This window comes from Gracilinanus agilis, chromosome 6 (assembly GCF_016433145.1).
Source record: "Gracilinanus agilis isolate LMUSP501 chromosome 6, AgileGrace, whole genome shotgun sequence".
Classification (NCBI taxonomy): domain Eukaryota; kingdom Metazoa; phylum Chordata; class Mammalia; order Didelphimorphia; family Didelphidae; genus Gracilinanus; species Gracilinanus agilis.
This window is the reverse complement of record NC_058135.1, coordinates 249,787,470-249,804,206: the sequence shown is the minus strand read 5'-3', so window position 1 is coordinate 249,804,206 and position 16,737 is coordinate 249,787,470. Positions and strand designations below refer to the sequence as shown.

Below are 16,737 nucleotides of genomic sequence, written 5' to 3'. Positions count from 1 at the left end.
TTTATGATCTATGTTCTTCAATGAATCTATAAATTCATTTTTTTTCTTCTTTTCCTTCCACTCCAGAGAAAACAAATTTCGGAGTATTAATGGGTGTCTCTCTTGGAGCCACCGTAGGAACTGTATTACTTGCAACAGTTGTCTTCCTGTTGTACAGGAAGAGGAAAAATGACTTGTTTGCCCGCAAGAGGCTTTTTGATGACAGAAATGAGCCAGGTAAGAAACAATCAATGTCGGTACTTCATAAACACACAGTGGTCTTTATATCATAGGGTTTAGAATATCCCATATTTCCAGAAGAGATGGGTGGGAGAGAATATGGTGTTAGAGATGACTTCAATTTATTGATTTACCTCCTATGCCAAGGGAGATAAGATAGATAATACTGCAAAAAGCACTTGCTACATCATAGAGAACCTAGATTCAAATACTGCCTAGGATCTTTAATAACCTGTGTGATTCTAGGCAAATCATTTCATCTTCATGGAGATCACATTCATCTGCAAATTGAAGTTAAGGAGTGGGAGAAAGGAGAATGCACTAGATCAGTGATTCCCAAAGTGGGTGCCACCACCCCCTGGTGGATTCTGCAGCAATCCAGGGAGATGGTGATGGCCACATTTTTTTTTTGTATTACATTCTATTCTGAGTTCAAAAAATAGTTTCATAATTTCTAGGAAGCGCTAAGTAATATTATTTCTGGAAAGGGGGCGGTAGGCCAAAAAAGTTTGGGAACCACTGCACTAGATAGTCTCCAAATTCTACCCCATTGCTAAATCTATGCTGTTATGGTCTCCCAAAAGATGATCCTGAAATAATCCAGACCAGTGGGAGAAGGTTGAGGGCTAGGGAAGCTGATTTTATACTTCCTTTTGAGCAAAAATGATTTGAGGTAGCATTCCAGTGTTTCAAAACTAAACCTTTCAAATTGAATTTTAAGGAAGGATTGGGGGAAGCGATCAATAACGCAACTTTTTTTTTTTAACTTGCTTTAGAAATTAACAACTCGGCTCCTGTACTGCCAACCTACTGTCCTTAGTGACTCCCTCCTCAGGACCACCACTTTGAGAAGGACTCGAGCTGTGCTTCATCTCACTCTTGCCTGGACTCTAACTGCTTCTCTTTGTCTCCTTCAATACTCCTTCCCCTTACCTTCTTTCCTTCTCCCCACCATGTTTTTAGCACCCTTAAGAGAGCTGTCTTCTGTTTAGAATGTAAGCTCCTTGAGGGCAGTGATTGTCATCTTTGTGTCTGTATCCCCAGTGCTTAGCACATTAGCTGCCACAGAAACATTGTTTAAGGCAAATGCCTTATCTATCCATATTAATTCATCTATGAAAGATCTCCAAAGAATATGGGAATATTTCAGTCTCTCAGCAACAAAGATAAAACAAAGCTTCATTCTCATCTCATACATTTCTAAAGATTGGACCACCATGGCCCTTCTCTCTTGTCCACTGGAGGAGAGGGCCTGAGAGTAGAATCTGTTAATGTCCTCAAATATCTCTATAGATTCCCAAGGAATACACATCCCAGTCATTCTTGGAATTGTAATCTAAATTCAGGTGTAAACATGTGTCTTCTGCAATATCCATACAATGGAATGGTAAAACCACTCTAAAAACAATAAAATAATGAAAGATCCCTTTTTTTAACAGAATAAACTATGTTGAACCAGATATGATGTTGTCAGTTCTGTTGTCTGATCTTCTCCTCATCAGAAAAATGGCTGTTTTTGAATTTACACATGACATAAGTGGCTCAGAATTCATACTCCATACTCCTTTGCATTAGCTAGTGTTGCTCATGTATAAAGTGTTTGAACAAGCACTGAACACAATTGAACCAAGGGCAACAAAGCTATCTGATTCTGATGAACTCAGATGCCAATCTGGATATTGTTCCTTCTTAGGACTTAAGCTGATTATGCACTTACACTTTCTTCCCCTCCTGCCTTTCTCTTGGAGGAACAATGTAATACTGAAGAAGGAGTTTCCATTCCCTGACAGAAACTAAATATTATTTCCTTTGGCAAATTTTGTGAAACAGCAGGGACAGAAGGATTCTTATCTTCCTGTAGACTCCCAATCATTCTTCAAATTATAATCAAAAATTAAGTGTAAACACGCGTCATTCCTTGATGGATGGGGATCAGAGGTATTGTTATAGTTCATCTTAAAGCATGTAACTGAGTTCTCTGTCACACTGAAAAGCACTTTCTTTTGTCATCTTTCAAACATCTACACTGTCTGTCAGTGAAATTGAAAATGTCATTTGTTTGTCACAAAGAAATTTGTTGATTATTAAACTGTCTCCTTAAATATATTTTTTAAAAGTCAGAACTCAAAACACATGCCATAATTTGAATCTCATTAATACATGTAAACATAAGGAAGAGCTACAATAAGCAGGATGGGTTCCTAGGATGGGGGCTCCTATAGAAATAGAATGAAAACCCCTTGGAATTTAACAGTCATGTCCTATGTTGGTGCTTAGAGGCACTCAGGGTTGACTTGCCCAAGATCAAATGACTAGAAAGAATCAGAGATAGGTTGTGAATAGAAGACTTTTGGACTCCAACTGCACACTGTATGTGTATATGCATTTTTGTATATATGCATTACACACATACATACATGTATAAGCATATACATCAACATATGTGTGTACACAAATACATACACATGTGTTTATATACACATGTGTAATGGAGACATACATTATAAATAAATAGATGAATAAATAAATGCATGATGTATATCTGCCCACATATATAGGCATATTTGGATAGGTTATCATTTTTAGTACTAGAGGAAATAGCTCCATCCTAGATGAGCTCACAGACCTCCTGGAGTCCTGAATAGTTTTCTATCTCTAGCAATGCACAAAGAGTTTTGGGCAAAGTTAACCCTGTCACTGATGGTCTGTTCAGCATTATCTCTGTTATTATTTCAGTTCTCCAATTTCACAATACAACTGACACTTACAGTATGAGTTTTGGAGACTCCAGCTTCTTCAGCCCTGTGGTCTCTGATGACTTAGTCATGGAGAAGAACATGGAGAGTGCAGGAGAAAGAATTCCACTGAAGGCTCATCCTAAATCCCTAATTTATATAACCCAGGGGAAAGAGAGCTTCAGATTGTAGAGTTTCCTTTCTCACCGAGGATCGTGTCAGATAGAGCTTGCGTGTGATGTTCAGGGAATAACAGTCATGTAGACACAAGGTAGATTTTAAAATAAGGAGACTAGAATAAATAGATAGATTGATGAGGAGGGTAAATCGCATAGAAAACTATGAGATGTAGACCACTAGTATTGTTATTTTTTTTATTATTCTCTCTTAAACAAATCCTCTATTTTAAGATGTCTCACACTCAGTCTTACCTTCTTTAAAAAAAGACAATATTTACTGAATGAAGGACATCATAGGATTTCATATTTATAACATAACACATGAAGTGATCACCTAAGACCCTGTTCAACAAGAGTAGGTGATGAAATTTAAAGGCTCATTGGTTTGAAAGAAACTTCTGTCAGCCAGAAATTATTCCAAAGCTCATACTACTCATTTTTCCTACACACTCTCAATTCAACACAGTTCTCTAGTTTTATTACCACATCTGGCTTCTTTCAAAGGAGACACATGATATTTGTTTTTCCACTATATTTGTGACCCATCACTATCCTGGTCATCCTACACATCCCCTTACGCTGGCAAGAATTTGGTGCAATATTTGAGCTAATAGAAAATAAAGACCATGATAAAAAATATATGTTTTCAACTCTATTGCTTTTTCAACATCTACTGATCCATTGTCTTTCTAAGGGATCATATCACCTGCCATTTTCCGGGAAGAGATGGCTGTTTGGGGGAAGCAGTGACATGGTTAAAATGACCTCATCAAGGAAAGAAGTATTGCTTTTCTGGGAAGAGCAATGCTAAGAACCTAAAAACTTCAAATTGGCTTAAGACTCCATGAGTTTACAGAAAGTTTTCTTTCTAAATATGTGATAGGATGTAGGACTCAAAAGAAATACCTAGGAAACCTCTCACATGGGCATATGAGAATATGAGCAAAAACAGAAAGAGTTTGCACTCTCTCACGTAACACAAAATGAAACTCCTGAGATGGAATGGTATTGCTTGTTAGATTACTATTGCTAGCCTGGATATAGAATGTGATATTGGCCATGGGATCCACCTATTTTAAACTCTTTAAATAGATAAAGCCTGGAAAAATCAGAAATATATATGATCATGAATGAAAGTGACCAAAGACACCCTCTCCTTTTTAGAATTCATCAATGATAAGGAGTAAAAAATCCAGAAAAAAAGCCCAAATTCTAGCATCTTTCTATTTGCATAAATGCTATAGGGTGCCTTTTTTCAGATTTTGGAAGAAGTTTATCTTTAGCAAGAGGGACCCTGGGATTAGGTAAAAAATTATTTTATGGAGGATGAATTTAAGATATACTGGACAAGGAGGTCAACTAAAACTCCAGATTCAAATTCTTTGTTGAACTGATTCATCAATATTGACAAAGGGACACATTATCATCTGAGTTGCTGTGATCCCATAGAAGTTCTGCCAGAAAGAAGAGAATAAATGAAGGAAAACTTACCCCATATTGCCATAAAAATAGCAAAAAAGACTGTCCCTCCATTGTCAAACAAATGTGTCACCTAAAAGAAAAAATTAAACAGGAATGAGGTTCTTGGTTCAAACAATCCTTCAATGTTGATACATTTGAGGTAACACACTAGGGTTCCTTGTTTTCCCCTTAAGAAACCATATTCTTTATTTTTGCTTTCTCTTTATGAGAAGTTATCTTTATACAGACATTTTAAAATATTTAATGTTATGTTAAAATTTGTCCTCATTTTCTCTTTATTTCTTTTGTTTCCTCATCCGTCAAATAAAGTTCTTTTTTACTAAGAGATTGTACTAAAAATTTCTGTAGCAACTAGATGGGCTACATGTAGTTTGAGTTTTGATATTCTTAGTCTCTCCAATCTGGGTGGATTTGTGTTGGGAAAATAAACAAATACAGTACTGAAGACTTTCTACTCAACATTCCCCAATTCTAATGTATCTACATGACCCTCCCTGGGTTCCCCATATGGTCAATGGCCTGTACAATATAGTTCTTTCCCATCACCTTTTGTTAGGTTCTAAAGAACCTTCAACATCCAAAAGAAGTAATAGATTTGAGCATTACCATTCCTTTAAGTCTATGTTTTTAGGATACAGTTAAGAATGAAGTTTGAACAATCAGAAAAGCATGTTTGTATCGCTTGGTCAAATGCTTATTAGTAACTGTGAGGTTTGGAAGAGAATTTACTGCTTGATTTGAATAAATGCTTACTGTTTCATTATTGTTTTTTGTTATTTGTATGTGTATGTGTGCGTGTGGGTGTTGTAATGTTTTCTCTTTCACTCTGCTACCCAATTATGAAGCTCAATGGTAGCATTAGGAAGAAATATACATTTTAGATTATAAAGTGGAGGCATATTACAAAATTAGAAAGATGAAATGGAAGGCTAGGGAGGTATTCTGTAAGCAATATGTCATTGCTGAAAACACAATTGTGAAATGTTCTATTTGGAGTTTTCCATATGGCTACTCTGGGAATAGAATATCATTTCTCTATAAGGGCTTTTCCAACTCTGAAAATCCCTGACTTGATGCCTCTCGTTGTAGATGATTGGGATTTCCAAAGTCTCTTTCACTCTATGTTCATATCATCATACAGTGGATAGTAATGTAAGTATTAAGAAGACATCTGAAAGCAGTGGATTGCACAGGAATCACCCTAGAGTAACAGATGAAGTTGTCAAGCAAAGAAGAATTGAATTTTTTTCCCTGCTGGGAAACAGCTAAGGAAATCTGTGCAGGGTAATCCTCTTACCAGTCATAATAGCTGTGAAATATTCCTAGATATTGCTACATATTGATTTAAGCAAATCGCCATATTTACATTCATTCATTTATTTATCTATCAATTTGTTTGTTTATTTATTTGTTTATTTGTTTGTTTATTTATTTAATTTAATTTTATTTATCTTTCTTTTTTGCCCTTCCTCCCATCTCTCCTGACAGTGTCTGTCAAATAAAGTTTTTTTTGCTAAGAAATTGTACTAAAAATTTCTGTAACAACTAGATGGGCTACATGTAGTCTGTGACTTGAGATACTTGGTCTCTCCAATCTGGAAGAATTTGTGTTGGGAAAAAAAAAAACAAATACAGTACTGATGACTTTCTACCCAACATTCCCCAATTCTAACATATCTACATGACCATCCCTGGGTTCCCCATATGGTCAATGGCCTCTACAATATATTTCTTTCCTATCATCTTTTGTCAGGTACTAAAGAACCTTGTTGTTAGGACACAGTTAAGAATGAAGTTTGAATAATCAAAAAAGCATATTTGCAAAGCTAGATATGACGATTAAGCCACTTATCTAACATTTCTATCTATTACTGCCTTGAAAATGGGTTTACCACACAGAGACACATGAAAAAAAAATCTAAATCTAAATCTGTAGATTCATTCTGAAAGGGAACTCCCGTGGTGGAAATTCCCTTCAATAATATAGATTAGCAAATTTTATTCAATTTATAATCTTAGAGGGTTTACAGAGGTCACAAAGAGTTTAAGTCATTTATCCATAGCCCCAGTGAAGTAAGATCAGAGTCAGAAGGCAGGACTTGAGTTCCTAGAATTCAAGGTTGGCACACTGCCCTATACAATTCTGCCCCCTCTCGCATCAAATGATCATACTAAAAATGAATCTTATAAAGACCCTTGGATTAGAGACAAGACAATTTTATATTTACACAAAAAGGTTACTGTTGCTTATTTGACTCTCCATCTGGTTTAACTGAGAGATGGGTAGGTGGCACTATGGAGAGGATGCTGACCTTGGTGTTAGGAAGTCCTGAATCTGAATCTTACTGATATTTCCTAGGTGGATGACCCTTTACCCCTCAAGCCTCACTCTCCCCATAAAAAATAGGGATAATTACAGTACCTTCTTTCCAGGGGCATTGCCAACTTTAAAGAGCTATATAAATGCTGTCTATTAATAGTCACACAGGAAGAAAAAAATATGTACAGAGACATAAAATAAACTTTAGCAAATTAAAACCAAGAGGGAAGATTTTTTAGGGACCAAGTTCCAACTGAGTCACTCCAGTCACACAGACTTAGTTTAATAAAACACTTCTCTCCAAATAATAGGGTCAACAACTCTGCACATGAATTGGAATTCATCAGTGTTCACTATTTATGAGTGTTCAGGGACCTGGATTTACACATAAGGAGAAGATTGGATTAATTTTAAATGGTCAGTTCCCTGTATTTGTATCTGTAGTGGCTCACTTCTGCAAAAGACTTGAGCAAAATTGAAATCAATAAGACACTAGCTTGTTGAGCAGATCATTTCCAATTGAATCAAAAGTCTGGAGGTGATTTGTTCTGTTTTGTAACTTCTCTTCTTCGTTCTCCCCCAGGATTCAAAACAGAAACAAAATTATCTCTTCCTTCATCCCTCGTCACCCATCCCCCTAAGAAAACACAGGTGGTTCCATTCCTGGATAAGAAATGTGCTCTATTTTACTACCTAAGAAATACTTTGTAAAACTTGAAATGCTTCACAAATAATAAGGGGAAGAGAGGAAGAGGAGGAAGGGAAAACAAAGGAATTATTGGGGGCATTTAGTAAAGCATGGGCTGGTATCCCATTTTCATAGCCGAAAATGAGCCCCTGAAATGTCTCTGACAAAGCTGAGTACTCTGTGTCCTCTCTAAATGAGCCACCAGGTACTTAGACACCAAAGGACTGCCAGGAAGCTTTCCCTTCCCTGAATTACTCTACCACTTAAAATCCTGGACCACACAATGTGTATAGAGACAAGTCTGATTGTTCTACATTGGAGGTCCCTGAATTCCCTTACTTTTTCACACACTCACACACACACACTCACACACACGCACACACTTTTTTTCTTCTTTGGTACTTTTCTTTTAAAATAGTTATTTTAATAAGAAAAAAAACACACTAAATATGTTTCCTATTTTTGAAGTTCTCAGAAAAGAAAGTGGCAAATATTAGAGGAACTCTGGGAAGCCAGGTAAATTAAATATGTTATTAGTAGAGTTGTGAATTGGCATAATCATTCTGGGCAGTTAGATGTTGCTGTGGATAGAATGTCGGGTCTGGCGTCAGGAAGACCTGGCTTCAAATCTATCCTCAGACACTACCTGTGTGGCTCTGGATGAGTCTCTGTCTCAGTTTCCTCATCTGTAAAATGGGAACAATACTCTCAATTGCTTCTCAGGATTGTGAGAATAACATAAGTGAGTATTTATAAATCACTTTGCAAACCTTAAAGTTGAATGTAAATTCTAGCTATTATTTAAAAATAGACTGAAAAAATACTAAAGCCATTGATCAAAAAAATTTTAATATGTACATGTCATAGAAATGCCACTAAATTTCTACTATGATGTCTTATTACAGTATAGAGGTGGTTCTGCTTGAGGTTTCAAGGAGATTGTCAAGGGAATATAGGATTTGATAGTCCTACCAGACTGGGAGGTTCTTATAATAGATTATGGCCCTTTCCTAGGAGGATTAATCTTGCTAATCTTAATACCACAAGGTTTTCCATAAGGTCATGTATTATTTTAAATTTTTGTTTGTGTTTATTCTGTCTTTCATTTTAATGTATTCTGGATTTCTTTTTATAGGAGTTTTATTTTTCCTTCTCCTTCCCAGGAAGATTGGATGGCCTTTAAGGCTCTTCCACCTCTAATCTATGATTGTTTCCAACAACTCACATGAAACCCTAAAAAAAAAGTAGCTTACCAAAACGAGAGCCATGTAACCAAGGGAATTACCTTTCTGAATCTGTTTTCTCAACTGTTGCCTGGAGGAAATAATGTCTATTGTAGTACTAAGTCAGAATCAGTATCCAGATCATATGAGAAAACATTAGTGAAGTACTGTGAAAATTTCAAGTGTATTCTTGTTTGTTTCTATCTCTTCTTCTCCTGTCCTCTTCTTCCTCCTCCTCCTCCTTCTCATCATTTTCACAACTATCATCCCACCATCAACACCAATACCACAACTAAAATCTGTCTGGCATCATTCTAGTTAGACACTTTCAGAAATATGCTTTTTGCAGTGCGTAAGTTAGCACTCAGAAACTATTACAGTGGTATAAAGAGTAAAACCATTCATAATCTATCCCTGTTCAGTTTTGGCTATTGGTGTCCATTGTTCCTTCTTTTGAAAAAGAGAGGGGTTAGACTAACTGACTTATAAGAACCTTTCCAGGATCCTTTCTAGTTCTCAGCTAGCATTTTAAGATGATCCTAAGAAAGAATTTTTCTTATAAGTCCCACTAAATCATAAAAACAAAAGTAAAATCCAAATTTGTCACAATTAGAGTAAATTAGGAAAAGAGGAAAGATGAGAAGCACCCTAACAATAAGTATCCTTTTTGGAGGGCATCATTCTAATTTTTAGCCTCTGATGACTACTCCTGGACCATTCGAAATATAAACTTATTGTTGCTATAATAGCTACTTAAAACAGATCATTTCACTTGAAAATAACAACAAAGGCAAGAGAAAAATAGTTCCAAATATTTTTTTTTGTTTTGGACTAAATATGCCTCTATTGAAGCATAATTATTTATGGAAATACGTTTTGCATGATTGCACATGTATAACATATCAAATTGCTTGTCATTTTCAGGGGTAGGAGAAAAGAGGGAAAGATGGAGAGAATTTTAAACTAAATTTTTTTTAAAAAGTGAATGTTAAAAATTTCTTACATGCAATTGGAAAAAATAAAATATTATTTTAAAAAGAAACATAATTATTAAATAATGAGTCATCCTTGATTCTTCCCATCTTTCATCCTTCATATCCTGTTTATTGCCTAAACTTGTCAATTCTCTCTCTAAAATATCTGTATCATCTGGTCCTCCTCATCATTCACAATGTCACTGCTAACACTCAATTTCAGTTCCTAAGTAGTTCTCCAAGTGTTAGTTTTGTCTATCACTATCCTGCACTACTATCAGCTGAATCTTTCAAGGGCCAAAACTGACCAAAACAGTTCATCATTCAAAAACCATCAACAACTCTACATTTGCTTGTGGATAAAGCCTAAACTCCTTCTATTTCTAAGTCTCTCATAATCCTTTCTCCTTTCTTCTTTTCTCTTCTTTTCTTCCTTCTTTTCCTTCCTCCTTTCCTTCCTTCATCAATCTTACACCTTAAATAATCTACAATCTACTTTGAAAATGCTTCCTTATCTCCCACATTTCCACATTGTTTCATATTGTAGATATTCTCCTTCCATCCTGGTTACCTTTCCATTCTGCATCTCTACCTCTTTAGATTCGATTTTTCTGAACTCCAATTGAATATTCCCTTTTCTATGATGCCTTTCTTGACTGCCTCAAACTTCTCACCTACCTGATTCCATTTTTCAGATTTTACATTACTCTTTTTGCCCTCAATTACATCCTAAATTCACATTTCTTTTTGGTAGAAATCTTCTATCATCTAAGTAGTTAATAAATGACTTGGGGATACTCTCTCTCTCTCTCTCTCTCTCTCTCTCTCTCTCTCTCTCTCTCACACACACACACACACACACACACACACACACACACACATACATGCCCTACTCACCTTGGCATAGATGCAGCTCTCATTAAGTTTCTGGAGCATGCAGCTTCGCTCACACATTGGGCACATCAGGATCTCTGTGGATTGGCAGATTTCTTTGCTGAAGAATTCAAATAATTGCAAATTTGTTGCTTTTAAAAAATGCAAACAATACTGCAATATTTATTTAAACATTCTTTTCTTTTAAAATATTGAGTTTCAAATTATTTTCTTTCCATTTCTCCCCCACCCACTTGGAAGACAAGAAAATTATGTCAATTATTTGTGTGAAATCATGAAAAACATATTTCCATATTTGCCTCATCACGAAAAAAGCAAATAAAATTATACTTTAGTTTGCACTGAGACTTCATCAGATTTTTTTTTTGAAGGTGGATCCTTTGGAATTATTTTGGACCCTTGTACTGATCAGAGTAGCCAAGTCTTTCAAAGCCGATCAACATTATGACATTGCTGTTTCTGTGCACAGTGATTTCCGGGTTTGTCTCAATTGATTTTGCCTCAATTCATATGGATTTTGCTATGGTTTTTTTCTGAAACCACTCCCCTTGTCATTACTTATATCACAATAGAACTTCATTATAATAACATCAACCAAATTTTTCTTGATCAATAGACATCCAATCAATTCCTAATTCTTTGCTACACAAAAAAGAGGCAATATAAATATTTTTGTACATATAAGCTTTTTTCCTTTTTCTTTGATCTTTTTGGGATACAGACTTAGTAAAGGTCCCTTGCAGTCACAGGTGCTACCCCTCCTCTTTGCCTTGGAATTATGATCAGGGCTCCTTTTCCATTGTGACTGATCCCCCATTATACTTCTCTGCTTTGGAATTGCAGCATAGAACTCAGTCCAAGGACTGTGTATGGACAATAGTTTCCAATCAGTGCCATCTTCACCCATGCCAGCAAAGGATTTCTGATAATCTCTTTCTGACCAGATGTTAGTTCTCCTTATTGTCTTTGGGTTGAGAACTCTTGAAGTTGGTGCTGCCCCTTTGGATGCTGTTTCTGCCACTGTGTGAGGGCTCCAGACAAGCCTCTACCTTGGTGTCACAATTTATTCTGTCACCCTTCTAAATTTCCTTATGCAAGAAAATTTATTTTATCCTGACCTTTTCTTGGTTCTGCTATTCCAAAATTCAATTTGAGGTGTTATTTTAAAGTTGTTCCCAAGGGATTGTGAGAAGAGTTTGGCAGGTTTGTCTCTAATCCACCACTTCTATAAACTTTTCTTAAGTGACTACTTTGGAAAGGCCAGCAAAGAAACATGGAAAAATGGAATAGTCTTGACCATCAAGATGCTTCCATAACAATGCTTATTTCCATGAAACTGTAGACCTTATTCCCCTTGACTTCTCCATCATGTGTCAGAAAGCTCATTAAAATGGAAGTTCACTTCAATCCTGGTTCTCACTTCTCATCTGCATCTTCTGCCCTTAGGTTCCTTCTTTTAGATTATAGTTAATTAAAAATTCAGAACCTCCACACAATGAAGACACCTGCACCCTCATCTCTTCATTTCCAACCAGGCTTCAGTGGCATTTGTAGATTCCTTTCATGTATTGTCTTAATTAGAATGTAAGCTCCTTGAGGGTAGGAGTTGTTTTCACTTTTGCTTGCATTTGCATTCCTAGTACTTAGCTGGGTGCCTGGCACATATAATAACTGCCTAATGTATCCTTGTTGACTTGTTGAATAAATCTGACTCTATAAGGAGAATATAGCAGATGCCACCAGTCTTACTTTAGGCAATAAGGTATGGTGAAAATAGCAACCGAGTCAGAAAAATCCAAGTTTGAATATCAGCTTTGCTACAAATATCCCTGGAAGAGGTAACTCAGTTTTCTAGACTTTAATTTCCTTATCTTTTTTTTTTTAAACCTTCACCTTCCTTTTTGGAGTCAATATTGTGTATTGGCTCCAAGGCAGAAGAGAGTGGTAAGGGCTAGACAATGGGGGTTAAGTGACTTGCCCAGGGTCACAAAGCTGGGAAGTGTCTGAGGTCAGATTTGAATCTAGGACCTCCTATCTCTAGGCCTGGCTCTCAATCCACTGAGCTACCCAGCTGCCCCTCCTTATCTTTCAAATGAAGGCACTGGAAAAGGTATCTATATCTATACCCTTCTAACAGGATATCCTATGTTCCCAAATTAAGACAAATTAACAAGAGAGGTCACAAGAAGGGTGTTGAGATATTGGAAAGGGAGTGATTGCCTCTAACTTCAGAATTTATCATTAGACCCATTATCTAATTCATGTTTTAAAAATGCTTTATTGATGAAGAAAGTTTTTATAAAGGTGTTGGCCTATTGACCAGATATTGAAGACAGAGAAGGATTTCAATAGGTGGGAAGGTAGAGAGAGGGTATTCCAGGTTTGGGTACAGAAGATGGACAAATTTAAAGAGGTGAGAGAAGGTGGTGTCACATCTAAAGGGCTAGAAAAATGAACCCATTTTGGAAATAATATAAAATATGAGAAAGTCCCTTCCTCCCACCCTACTCCATCTTTAACAGTTAGATCAATCCTCTTTCAGCCAAAAAAGTACCACATTCTAATTCTTGAAGTAGATTTATGAAGAAACTATATTAAAACAGTTAATATAGGAAAAGTACAATTAGGAAAACGAAAAACTGAATTTCTTGCTCCAAGTGCATATTTATCAAGAAAACAAAAATAAAATAACACATCAATGCTTTCAAACAAAGAAAAGGCAATATTAGTATTCACTCATGTGCACACCAACACCTAAAGAACACACATATTTAACTTTTGCTCATAATCATGCCATGGTTGGACCATTTCAAACATACTTTATACTTCAAACTTCCAAAGCCCTCCCATAGGTATATATCCTCTATTGGATAGTCTTGATGATAATGATGATGATGATGATGATGATGATGATATATATATATATGTGTGTGTGTGTGTGTGTGTGTGTGTGTGTGTGTGTGTAGGGGGGAGTGTACCATCTTGTAGGCACCTATAAAACTTCCAGCCATCATAGAACCGAAATTACTATGCATGATTTTTCATAACCACTAGAGGGAAGATTTACATTAGCTAAGAAGAAACTGGTTTGAAGAGCTCAAGGATATTTCTGTATGGGCTTGAGTAAAGTAAGATTTCCTTAAAAATGGACAACTTAATGATCAAACTCATAAAAATAGTTTACTCTGAGGAAAACAAAATCAAATCCCCCAAAAAAACCAAGATAAACATTTGGGTATAAATTGTGTAAAAGGGAATTCTTTGTTCTCTTTGAGTTTACACTTATGAAAGGGAATCCTTTATTCTCTTTGCATAGTTGGAGCTAACACTTTAGTTAACACTAATTTAAGTACCCCACTATATTGTAAAGATAGGGTTAACTCTCCTTTATGTACCTTTTGATTAAATCAACACAAGATTAACAAAGTGGAGGAGTTTGCAAACCACTTAGTGAATTCACATCCTCAGAAACTCAATCAGTCAGGTAACTCTGAACCCTTTTGATGAGAACTCATACCTCCAGAAGGTGAGAACTGGTTCTCACAAACATTAACCCCTGAGAGGTGCTAGACAATTTGGAAGACAAGAAGCCACTATTAAAGGACTTGAATTTCTGGAGCTAAAGAAGTCAGACTCCAAGAAGGAAGTCAGCTTCAAGAAGGAGTTGGACTTCAAGAGGGAAATCAGCTTCAAGAAGAAGGTTGGCTTAAGGAAGAAAGTTGTCCTGAATCACCTTTAGTTGGAGTCATTGTCTTGACCTGCCTCTTGGAGGGAACTTGGGTGAGTGGATAGTTGACTTTCCCTTACTGTTTTCTGGAGAGAGTTTAATTCCTCTTGAAGGTCAACAAGACCTGGCTGAGTTGAGCACTGGAGCAATATTTAGTTTGATAGTTTAATGTCTTCTCTACCCTTTTGTATTTCTCTAATTTCACTCTTTCCACCTCTTTTTTTAAAATTTTTTTTAAACCCTTGTACTTCGGTGTATTGTCTCATAGGTGGAAGATTGGTAAGGGTGGGCAATGGGGGTCAAGTGACTTGCCCAGGGTCACACAGCTGGGAAGCGGCTGAGGCCGGGTTTGAACCTAGGACCTCCTGTCTCTAGGCCTGACTCTCACTCCACTGAGCTACCCAGCTGCCCCCTCCACCTCTTTTGTAAATAAAAACTATTAAAGATCATTTCGACTTTGAGCAATAATACTTTGAATTGTCAACTACCATATTATTTATAATTTTCATATATTTTAGTCAACCATTAAAATTTAATTCTTACAGTTGGACTAGAAGATCTCTGATGTCCTTTTAACTCTATGATTCTATGAAATTAATACATGGGAGGTGACTGTTATGCTTAACAGCATAAGAATTAACAGGAGTGGAAGGATAGAGTGAGTGAGGGAGTTGCTGTGACAGAGTAGAAAGGATCCTGGACTAAAAGCCAGAGGATTTGTTTGAAACCTTGGCATTGCCATTTAGTTCCCCTGTGAGCTAAGGTAAGACAAGTCTGATTCTCTGTCTTCTTCTTTAAAATGTAGATTTGGAATAGAAAAGTACTTGGTATAGCATAAAGAACAATGGCAGAGATAGAGGACCTGTTTCTGAATGCTTGCTAGAGTTGAGTCCATAAAGAAATCATTTTATCTTGTTGGTATCTTAGTTTCTTCATCAGTAAAATAAAGGGGTTGGATTATATGGTCTCTGAGATTCCTTTCATTTTGATGATCCTGATGCCCCTTCCAGTTCTAAATTAAATGATCCGATGATGATGAATATGGGAATATAATACTTTTGATGAATGTAAAAAAAATGATTTGTTTTCTTCTGAGATCCTATCAACTTAAGTAATGTCTAGCTGACTTTCTCTATAGATCTAGATGGGCAAGAAGAATGAGACGAAAGCCAAGAGGTCTATTTTTATCCAAGGGTTTGGCCAAGTCAGAAAAGCTTCCAGAAGATATGGAAAGCTCTGAAACCATTGAAGAGATTCTAACCCAAGTTAGTGCAAACTCAGAAACAGTATACACACTATATTTCTATAGTCCAAGTTAGGACTAAAATAGTAGACAAAACAATACCATGGTGACCATTCAGTAAGCAAAATTTATATTAAAAATTTAATACATTTTCTTTCATTTGCAGTAACATAAAATCCAAATTTCATGGTATACCTATATGGTACACTTTTGGTGAAAGTGTAGTGTGTGTGTGTGTGTGTGTGTGTGTGTGTGTGTGTGTGCTATTGTTATTTAAGACTTTCCACATTTTGACTTCTATATGTAAAATGAAAACTGATTCCTCTTTCCCATGAACAAATCTGTCCTAGATAGCTATCTCAAACCAATGTATAGATTTAAAATAATTATTTTAAAAGTTGATTGTAATAAAGTGTTAAAGTTGCCACAATAACTCTAAGACTCCATTGGATCTCTGATCCTTGCAATGATACAGATTTCAACTCATCCATATCTGTCCAGTCAATATGAGTCTTTTCCTTGTCCTCTCATAAGTTGGGGGACTTTCCTCAGTTTCCTTTACATGGAGAGAATACCAGTTGAACACACTGTCTCCATTATGAGTCTGTGGCTCTCACCATATGATCCATCAGTCATCTCCTCCTCCATCCTCATCATCTTAATTACCGTTATGTAACTTTGGAAGGGATTTCCATAACACTAGCTTATCTCAGCTTGAAGTAAGAGCAAGAACAAGTCTGTAGTTTCTTTTTCTACCAGATTCTCAGCTAAGAAGAAAGATCTTGATAAATTACTGCCATTGCAGATTACCCCACTCCCACCTGCACAGAACACCTACAGCTGAACCAGTCTGACACCCAAAATTCTGATGCATTTAGGGCTCTCCCCCTCTATAATCTTGACAGTTGAACTACTCAGTGCTTATGTTAGGGAAGAATGGAAAGTCTGACAGAATCTTAATTATAGTGACAGAAGTAACAAAGTCATGTAATGCCAGAAAATACAGCAAGAAAACTGTTTGATAAAGACTTGTAAAGAACTCATTGTATTAAA

The 16,737-nt window shown here is 36.3% G+C and overlaps 1 protein-coding gene across 1 annotated transcript in view; it reads right to left on the bottom strand.

Annotated features, from left to right (window-relative positions):
* Positions 1–16,737, bottom strand: part of ANO3 (anoctamin 3) — a 575,082-nt gene that overhangs the window by 91,582 nt on the left and 466,763 nt on the right. Inside the window, exons 11-12 of the mRNA XM_044681841.1 lie at positions 10,718–10,814; positions 4,625–4,685 (exon numbers count right to left, since the gene is read on the bottom strand). Of these exons, the coding sequence (XP_044537776.1) occupies positions 4,625–4,685; positions 10,718–10,814 (158 nt within the window). The remainder of the gene's footprint in view (positions 1–4,624; positions 4,686–10,717; positions 10,815–16,737) is intronic.